The 10554-nt window shown below is 52.0% G+C and overlaps 1 protein-coding gene across 1 annotated transcript; it reads left to right on the plus strand.

Moving 5' to 3' along the window:
* Nucleotides 1–2474: 2474 nt before the first annotated feature.
* On the plus strand, nt 2475–7050 carry LOC112968888 (galanin receptor type 2-like). Its single transcript, XM_026071611.1, has 2 exons — nt 2475–2872; nt 5834–7050. The coding sequence occupies exons 1-2, from the start codon at nt 2499–2501 to the stop codon at nt 6570–6572; spliced, it is 1113 nt and encodes a 370-aa protein (XP_025927396.1). The 5' UTR covers nt 2475–2498; the 3' UTR covers nt 6573–7050.
* Nucleotides 7051–10554: the final 3504 nt, after the last annotated feature.

Below are 10554 nucleotides of genomic sequence, written 5' to 3' on the forward strand. Positions count from 1 at the left end.
CAGCCTGAGATGCTCTCCCCTGCATACAGGGAAGCTTCCTGGTCCCAGGGGAGTTAGGCAGCATGAGAAGAGCCCCAGGCTCTGGACCAGACTCTGGGACCAGTTTCTGACAGGCCTTCATTAATCCGTCTCTCCCACTCCTGCCCAGGGCCAGTGGGAGCTCGTCTACTTCTTGTGTAGATTCACACCGCATGGTGCTGCTCTGGTCTTGCGGTGGCTGTGGAAAGGCTTTCAGTTGTACTGAGAGCTGACACTGTTATTTTAATTGTCTTTGTTCATGCACTGAGACAGAGCTGAGGTCACACCAATGAAAAATAGATGGCCTCCACTTCAGTGCTGGCCCTCCCAGCTTTCCAAAAGAGTCTCCTCATCCCTTTGCCACTCAGCACACATGAGCCATTTCATATTCATGGAGTTTGAGGTTTCCATAAAGCAGAAGAGTCAGAGCTGGATATGAAGTTTCTGCACTGCACCTGCAACAAGGCAAATCCACATTCAGAGCAACCCTGAGGCATTCCCTTTGAATTCCCCTTTGCTTCCCCTGCTTTGGGATCACTAAGTGCCTACAGGAGCAATCTATATGTCAATGAATGAAGTGCAGGTGTCTTCTGTGTCCCAGAGAGCTGAGTCTACATCACAAGCTTCCTGCTGCCTGGACAGGGGAGAGACTGCTGTACCAAGCAGGATATTTGACTGGAACCAACCACTGGACAGTGCATGACAGGCCAACCAAGAGACTTCATGTGGATGCCTCTGCAGATGCTCGCAGCTGTACAGGCAGTCTCATTACAGCATGAGCTGTGGTAGTGTTGAACAGGGCTTGCTGTGGTTGCAGGCAGCTCTGCACACATCCCCACATCTGCATGGGTATCAAGAATGTCTGCAACCAGGGACTCATGCTAACATGCCCCTTGTACTGCTTCTGCTTCAGGCACTTATGATGCCAGTGCCCCCCAGGGAGCACTTGCTCATTCCCAGCCTGAAGGAGAAGACACAAGCTAGAGCTTGTTTCTTGCAGAGGTTTTTTTTTTTTCCATCTCCATACTCCTGGTGGGCCAGCCATGAGACGCACTTTGGTAACCACAGCACGTCCATAAAAACACTGCAGTGAAGAAAGAACCCAAGTCATGCATTTAGCCAAGGGAAACCATTCCTGTAGGTATCTGTGACTTCCCCCCAGCTTCAGAAATAAAAAACATACAGACAGATTTCTGTGCCTGTGACAGAGAAACTATTCCACTTTCATAAACAAATGCATAGCATGAGCTTACGTACAACTCAAAGTGGCTTCTCCCAAGAGCTCTCAGCGCTCATCATTCAAACTCAGCCACGATGCCAAAGGTCTCCTGTCTACAGGCAAAAGCCATTGTCCACTACGCTGCCCTGTCTACGCAGCAAAATGCTGTGTGTTTGGCATTCATCCTTCTTGTTGGTTCTTTCCAATGAGCAGCTGGAGTCTGTCTAGGACCTGAGGCATGAACTGCCTGGATAGAGGTCTCCAAGTGAAGCCAGCCCCTTGGATTAGGTGGACAGCTTGCTAACTACTTTGCTGCCAGTCCTTCGAGCTTGCCTAGCATCCCCTTCCCTCCTCCACACACCCTTAGTCAGATCCCTCCTTTCCCACACCCTCCACCCCCATCTGAGAGCTACTGTTTTCACACACAAGGGCACCTTCTGCTTTCAGTCCAAGTGTTTATTCTGGGGGAAAGGGAATGAAACGAAAAGCCCAAGGCCTGGGGTAGGTTGCCCCATGAGACAGAGAGGCAATATGTGTCTCCCTTGTCATCTGTATTACTCTGAAACCAAAGCAGGAACTGTCCCATCAGAGCTGGCCTACTTGGGAAGTCCCAGACTGGGCACCACATGTAGTTGTATAGCAGCTGCTACTGCCAGAGGCGTTTCCAGCCCTGCATCTAGTGTGCTGTGTTTATTCTAGGAGCAGGTACTCAAAGGGCTGGGAGCAGGTGAGGAATACAACCCTGTGTGTCTGTATGAGGGAAGCCAATGTCTCGGCTTGTCCAGCTGGTTGGTTTAGGGCTGGAGCCCACTGCTGGGAAGGAACCTCATCCCCCCCTGTCCCCACCATCAGCTGGACCAGCTGGGAGATCCTGGCTCCATCTCCACAGAGGAGGACTCTGCTCCCTCCATGGGGACAGATACCAGCCTCTCCTCTTCCCCAAACTTCAACTTCCAGCATTGTCAGTCCAAGAAGGCACCCAGGCCTGGGCTGCAGATTCATTCCATGGCCAGAAGAGGGGAGCAGGGGACCCCTAACCCCCAAGCTAACCCTACCCTGTGTGTCTTGCAGGCCAGCAGCATTGGAAGGAACTTGCCAAAAAGCGCATGGGTCACAGAGCTGAGAGCAGGGCTCCAGCTGTCTCCAGTCAGCTGATGAGCACATTAGCCAGTCTAACAGGCTGAGCAGTTTTTCTCCAGTCTCTCACATCTTTGCCTGTATTGCTCCAGGCTCCAACAACTCACCACGGCCACAGCGCAGAATGACAGAGCACGAGGACTTCGCCAGCTTGGCTGGATACTGGAACTCCTCTAGCAGTTATCAGTTCAGCCCTGCCAGTGTCATCGTCCCTGTGGTCTTCTCCCTCATCTTCCTCTTGGGCACAGTGGGCAATAGCCTGGTGCTAGCAGTGCTGCTGCGCAATGGGCAAATGGGCCACAACACTACCAACCTCTTCATCCTCAACCTCAGCCTGGCTGATTTCTTCTTCATTGTCTTCTGCGTGCCCTTCCAGGCCACCATCTACTCTCTCGAAGGCTGGGTCTTTGGGTCCTTCATCTGCAAGGCTGTCCACTTCTTCATCTACCTCACCATGTATGCCAGCAGCTTCACACTGGCTGCTGTCTCAGTGGACAGGTAACAGTCTAAAGACACCTTGAGGCTGGGGATGGAGGGAATGGTTCCCCAGGCATTTAGTCTGAGGACCTGGTTGGAGGGAGAGCATGGGAGGATGGTGGTCCATCACCATTAGGTGGATGGTTCAAACCCCAACGGTGTCATCCAAGCCAAAGTAAGTTTAGGGACCAGTCGTGTCTTCCTTCCTCTAACAACCCCAGAGCAGCACTTCCAGCTCTCCTGAGTGCAAAGCAGGTGCTGATCCTGCCTGCACTTTCCCCAGGGAAGACCTGCCTGGTGATAAGAGTGCTTGAGACCTGACTTCAGGTCCCCACTGTGCCACAGACTCCCATTGGGAGAGTCACCTCGCTCTGTATTAGAGATAGCACAGAGAGGATAGCAGTCATCGTCAAGCCACCATTGTGGAGAATCGTCATGTGATGGCAGCATGGCAAACAGATGGTACTGTAAGAAAAGCCACATAAATACCCCTCAAATTTTTCAGTCCTGCAGCAAATAAAGCTCTCGTTCTTCTGGGACTGCTGGCCCAGCACAAAACCTGTCCTCTAACAATCCCTGTCCAGGCCCCAGCCCTCCAGCACCCTGTGCAGAGCAGCATCCGTGCTGCAGGCTGAGCAGCTCCTGGCATTTTCCTGGGCAGCTTTTGCCTTAGTGTGGTCATGGGGGACAAGTCTAGCCCTGCCACAATTTAAGCAGTGACCCTGATTCCAGTCATAGGAACATGCAGCAGGAAAACACATTTCTGAAAGGTTTAGGCCAGCCACACTTTACTAGCAGAATTTACACCCTGTCTTCACTGCAATCCAGCTTCAGGTTCAGACTTGACTAGCACTTGCCTTCACTTACACCACATGCTGGCCCCAAAACTGGGTTCAGGCAGCCTCGTAGCCAAAAATTTGGCCACTAAATTTGCAGGGACAGGCCCTTGGGAGATCATGTTGTCCACCTTGGTCCCAAGGTACAATCAGTGCCATCCAAATCATTCCTGAGGGCTCTGCCTTGTTCTATGTTGGCATAACACTAATGTGTCAACTGCCCTGCTCCTGTAGTAATGGTGCAGGACAAGGGAGAGCTCTGCATTGGGTAAATGCCCAGCCTTACCTACCATACATGGGAACATGTCCTGGCCTATCTTGCTTGTTGTGCTTGCTTCCAAGGGTACCAAGACAAGACACGGCCAAACAGCCTTCTGTGATAAGGTGGTTCAGGATGCTGCCAGTTCCTATAGGCAGAAAGAAGTGTCAGTACCAATGCTCCCCAGTCCCAGAAAGGGGGAAAGTTTGGGTCGGTTTAAATCCCCCCACAGGAACTGTGGTGCTCTTCTCTGAGCACCTTTCCACTTTGTCCTGCTCCCAGGTGCCACCTGCAAAAACAGGCACCCATTGTCAAACAGCAATCTGATACTCCAGCAGGTCACCCACCCTGAGATGCTAGCACCTTGAGGGGGAGGGGTGAATCACCAAAATCTCCCAGTCTACTCAGACTCTAGTGGGAACACAGCATAGCTCTCATCACAAGGACAACCTGAGATTTCCTATGCTCCCTGAAAGCTGGCATCCATGCCCCTATCTTGCCTGTTCCTTCACCATGCTGGTCACTCCTCAATCAATCTGGAGACAAGCTCTGGCAGACTCCTGGCCAAGCAGCAGGCTCAGACTGCTACTGAAGACTCTGTGAGATGACTGACTTCTATGCCAACATGTAAGCCTCTTGCTTTCCTGCACCCAGCTGGCACGAGCACAGTCTGCCTCTCCAGCCAGCTCAGAACTGGGGACAGTATCTCAAAACCMCCCCCCCCCCCCCACAGGACATCTTGGCACAGCATTAGTGCCTGCGTGCTTTTCCTTTCTGGTGGCACATGTATGCTGTACTGCAGTGCTCCACCCAAGAGGTGGCTGCATTTCAGCGCAACATGAAATGATTCTCACAGAGCCACTGGGAGCTTTCGGGATGAAAGGCAAACAATAGGGTTTTATCACATGCATGACCCTTTACACCAACTGCCTGTCTTATCCACCTGCTCTGCGTGCCTTACAGTGTGTAAAATCAGCATCATTCTGTGGATGCTGGCAGGCTGCGGCTGCAGCAGAGACAGACTCCTGTCTGTGCTGACAGCTCCTATTCATCCCCTACCCACAAGCACCAAACCTTCTCTCCTTGCTGTCATCCACTCTGCAGCTCCTGCAGGAATGTCAAGGCAAACACGGGAATTCACATCTGCTGCTTGTCCCCTCTCCTGCCTGATGTGTGTGACAGAGTGGAACATGAGAGCAGTTCTGCCAGCTTTGCCCCACAGTGTTGCCTGGAAGTGTGGGAGCAGAGCTGGCTGAAATACCACTTCTGATCGCTGTTGCTGGAGGAGAGCAGACAGGTTGCTCTGGGCTGGTCTGAGAAACCAGACAGTGCCAGAAGGCAAGGGCCCACCTGGCCCCTCTGGTGCCCAGGTTGGGGCTGCCACTGCCCCAGCTCCCATGAGCTTATCCCCTCCATGCCAGCCTGATCTGAAACCTAGGGAAGGCTGGTGAAGTGGCCTCAGAGGGCAGGAGTCTGCACTGTGCCCGTCACCTGGTGAGGCTTCTCCAGGCGTTGAAACCTCTGTTCAGACCTTTTTCTGCTGGATAAGCGGGGCTGTAGCCCAAGTCACAGTAATCTGCAGGATCTCCACAGCCCCATCTCTCTGGCCCTAGCTTAGGGTCATAACCCACCCTGCCATGTATGGAGGAGTCAGTCAGTCCAGGCCTGAGGAGAGGAGAAGGATCCTCACTTGAAAGAGAAGAACTGGTTTACCCAGGACTGTATCTCAAAGAGGGTGTGAGATAACATGGAGGGCCATTGCTCAGGGACCATCATGAGAATGAAGGAAACCCTCGTGTCCCAGAGCAGCAGGAGTCCCTGGTGTTTATGCGGCCAGGCAGAGCCTGGCTGCAATCTCAGTGCTGGTTGCTTTGATCTCCCCTCCAGGTACCTGGCCATCCGCTATCCGTTGCGCTCCCGGGAGGTGCGGACCCCCTACAATGCAGTGGCAGCCATGGCTGCGATCTGGGGCCTCTCCGTGGTCTTTGCTGGGCCCTACCTAAGCTATTATGACCTGATTGAGTGGGAGTCCAGCTACATTTGCATGCCTGGCTGGGAGGAATGGAGACGCAAGGTCATGGACACTAGCACATTTGTCTTTGGCTATGTCATCCCAGTAATGGTCATCAGCCTCTCCTACACTAGGACCATCAAGTACCTGTGGACAGCAGTGGACCCTCTGGAGGACATGTCAGAGTCCAAGAAGGCCAAGCGGAAGGTAACCAAGATGATCATCATTGTAACCATCCTTTTCTGCCTGTGCTGGTTGCCCTACCACGTGGTCATCCTTCGCTATCTCTATGGAGACTTCCCTTTCAACCAGGCCACCTATGCCTTCCGCCTGCTTTCCCACTGCATGGCCTATGCCAACTCCTGCTTAAACCCCATTGTCTATGCCCTGGTTTCCAAGCACTTCCGCAAGGGCTTCAAAAAAGTCTTCAGCTGTCTCCTAAGGAAGAAACCCCGCAACAAGGTCCATGTGGTGCACGCTGCCCACATTGTGCCTTGTTTTGAGGCAGGCTCCACTGAAGTGTCCCAGATGCACGAAGAGAACAACAGGTGTGAGCTGAACCCAGCCTCCCTGGCAGTCCCCTCCAGTTCCTCCAAGCCCCTTCGCATTTCTTAGTAGCCAAGCTCCACGCTCTCTGCCAGCTGGACTGTGTCACCAGCCTCAGGCTACCCTTTCACACTGGGTGAGAGGATGCTGGGAAAGACAAGCCAGAAGCCCTGGTATATCCTTCTCCTGGCCTTGCTGTTTATTCTTATTCCACAGACCAACCATTCTCCTAAACCATCTCCCTACGACATGTTGCATGCAAGGGCAGGGATGGACCCAGACTTGCTCCTGATCCTCAGCCCACCTGGACTTCAAGGACTAAAGCTCCTTGCGACCCTGCTGGCTTAGCTCCTCTCTTGGCTGCCATCCCTCCAACTCTTTTGCTCAATGTCCCCTGTTGGACCTGGCACTCTGGACACACCGGTTTGCTGTCACACAGTGCCTCCCACTGCCCCAACTCACCAGCCTGGGCCCCACAGCAGGAGTGGCAAAGGAGGCAGGCAGCACAGGCCCAACAGGTGAAGGTGATGCTGAAAGTGGTTGGCACAACCTGCAGATGGTTGCAGTGATGACTTTGGCACAGGCTGCACCGCTGTCCCAACAGCAGGGTCCTCCCTGGGGTGTGGGATGGTCTGCGGGCTATCTGCATGTGTGGGATGGTGCTGTACATACCAAAGAGGTGTCTTTCTAATCCAGAGCAAATAAACACGCTTCCAGGTAATAGTGGGGCCTACAATGGTCATCTGGGGTGATGGATGGGCTGCCTCATACCTCATTGGGGCCTTTTCCCTAGCTGATGTAATCAGCAGAACACCATGAAAATCAGCAAAAAGCCTAGTCTTCAGAGGCAAATGCTGACTGGTGTCACCTCTCCCTTTCAACAGTCACATTCAATGACTGATATGAACCACCAGAGGCTTGGTTAACCTTTGCCAAGCCTCAGGCCAGGCTCAGGCAGGAGGAGGTTCAGAGGAAGGATCATTGAATGGGGCCACTCCAGTGTGTGTGAGAGGCCAATATCACCCAGGGCTCCTGTCTGCAACAACATGGTAGCACACACAATTGCACAGTCACCTCAGTCCATTATCCCCCCCACCCTGGGGAACCACATATGCAAAGAGGGCTGTCTGCCCATGCCCAGAGATGCACAAGCCTTCCTTCACCTCATTTGCATGCCTGCCCATCAGTCACTCCAATGCACAACTGCTAATTTTCTCCCAAGATAAATGACCTTGACCCCCCACACAGTTAGGAATCTACTGCCAGCACAGGCAAAGGAGCTTTACCTGACCATTGCTCTCTAGAGGTACCACAGGCAGGCAAGGAGCTCGTGGGCAGGGGTAAGGGGGTAGTTTGATTGTGGTTCCTCCTGTCTGCATGGCAGGAGATCCAGAAAGCTCTCTCTCCACAGTGGAGCAGGTGCTCTCCAGGGCATGCTGAAGATCTCAGGATCTAAGTGTGCAGTAAATCCTCTGGAACTTCAGGAAGGAAAACCCTCTTCTCCCTTCCTGGGGCTGATAGATGCAAGAGGGTGCGTTTCTGCCCTTGCTGAATTGCTGGAGATGAAGAAAGCAGCTCCAGCTGACCGAGAAGCCAAAGAATCTTTGATCTGAGAAAGGCATTCCTCATCAGGCCTGATGGTAACTCACAACAGCCAGGCTTTATGAGCTCAAAGTCTCAGCACAACACACTCCAGGACCAGGGGCTTGCACATAGTCAGATGAAACTGAGAGTAACTCACCACTCCTTCCCTGCTATGCTCAAAATAGTCCAACACACTCTCCTGTTAATTCAAGGGCTCTCCTGCCTTTCCCAGCAGATGATCCCAATCTCATGGAGCTGGGCAAACACCAAGGTAATATATACCTTCCTCCCAGGCCTTGCCCTTGGACTGGGGCCTGTATGGAGCAAAACATGACAGGGTCAGTCATGCTGCACTCTATGCACACCTGTCCAGATGCATTGGCACAGCTTTGTCACTTGTCCAGCATTGCTATCAGCTCCATCACAGGAGAGCTTGGAAGTCCCAGGTACGGTCCCTCACCCCACTCCTGCACAGTGCTGTAGGAACCCAGAACAGAGAAGGTCCTTGTCCCAAAGAGCCTACACTCCAGCCAGAACTGGGCAGCAAGCACAAAGGGGAGCCACACCACAGGGCTGCAGTTTCTGGCTGGCAGACCAGGATACCCAGGTCAGTGGCTCACCCAGCAAGAATGGGTAGGCTGGGACAGTGCAGAGCACTTCCAGCAATGGAATTCCTCTCACATACTGCTCTGACCCATCCCCATCCTGATTCTCAGGAAGTTTCCCAGGCATATATCCTAGATCTCCTACCCCCAGCTCAAGTTCTTGCCTTCTTCTGTCTTCTATGAACAACATATTATTCTTCTACTCTTCCCCACTTCTCCACATCAGGGCAGCCTTTTGAGGCCTCTCTGGTAAGACAAAGAATGCAACCAGGGGATACACAGTGATTTACTCCCCTTCTTTAATTAGAATTGCTAGTGAATTAATAAATTGGAGAGCAAATTTCCAAACTGTTTCAGACTGTCTAGATATGGGACTCTCAGGATTTGCCCATGGCTGCTGTAGTAAATTCACCTAATGGCCAGAGCCATAAACAAACTACTTTTTCATTTGGTTCCTACCAGGGAAGAAATCGCCAGTCTCCTCTGCCAGGCTCTGATTAATAACAAATGGCTCCCTCTGGCCCAGAAATACTTGGACAATACTCATAATGCAGCAGAAAATCAGTAGCCAGTCAGGGGGGGTACATGAACAACACCAGACTCAGCTCAGGAGCAAACCAGGCAGAGGAAACCTTAGGTTCAGGTGAAGGGGAGCCATATGCTGCAGGAGGCTGGTTCTTTACTTCCTCTGTGCCCTGTCTATCAAAACAGAATCTGCCCTTTCCATTCTGGGCAGCTGTCTCCTTTTGGTGTGAGCAACTGTAAAGGCCCTTAGCAGATGATGGGGGCTCTTTGGGGCTCCTGATAGACTTTTTATGTGATCCCACCTTGTGTTTCTTGCACTGGATATCAGTGTAACTCACCCATAGTGAGCAACTTCTCATTTGGCTGATCACCAGGGATTGTCATCTCTAGTTCAGACCCTGAGGTCGTGAATATGTATGAGTTTTGCAGGAGAGAACTCCAGGGCAGTCCATCTGCATCTCATCCTTCATTAGTGTCAGTGAAGTCTCTTCTGCTCACTTCTGCAACTAATCATGTAGCCTCCTGCTGCTCTGTCTCATCAGGAACCACTCTCTCTGCCTTACCTCCATCGTTAAGGAATCAGATTTGACTTTTCTCTGCTTGAATCAGGTTTATAGCTATGGGCTGCAGCAATGGTACTGCTAGAGCTTTCTCACTGGAACTCTTCCCCTGGGCAAAAGTGAATTTACTGACCAAAAGCCACCAGCCAAGAACTTAAACTGAGGTGCATCTATCAATGCTCATTAGCCCTGCTTGTGAACTCCAGGCATAGGCAATGGGATGGGAAAGCCAGGTGCTGACTGGTGGCTGCATTTGACACTTCTCATTCTCTTGGGCATGAAAAATGACTTTAGATTTGCCCTTTCACATTATTTCCCTTTGAAACTGAACAGATTTCAGTTCTGGGAGCTGTTTCAGGAGAGTGGACACAGTCTGAGCAGTGGTTGAATCATTCCCACAGTGGAAGGGTTTTCTGGGAGAAGGTGACTGTGCAGCTCTTCCAAAGAGTCTGTCTGGGCTCATTCTCCTGTGGGATTCACTCCATCACCCTGTCCCCCAGTGGACAACGTTGTGCCCCTAGCTCTCATTCACTTGAGCCTGTGACCTGCAATGCCCCTGAGGTAATCACATTGAATTCAGTTGCAAATGGCATGGGATTTTGGACACTTTGCCTTTAGGCTAGTGCTGGAAGTTGCTTGAGAGTTGGTGGGAGGAGGCAAAGGGGAATGGATGAAGTTTGGACCTGGGGAATCAACACTAGCTGTAGAGAAGAGAGCCCCCTACACATGCTGAGCCTGTACTGTCTCCTCAGAAATAGCTTGGGATGGCAGAAGGCA

This window comes from Apteryx rowi, unplaced genomic scaffold (assembly GCF_003343035.1).
Source record: "Apteryx rowi isolate R43461 unplaced genomic scaffold, aptRow1 scaffold_329, whole genome shotgun sequence".
Lineage (NCBI taxonomy): Eukaryota > Metazoa > Chordata > Aves > Apterygiformes > Apterygidae > Apteryx > Apteryx rowi.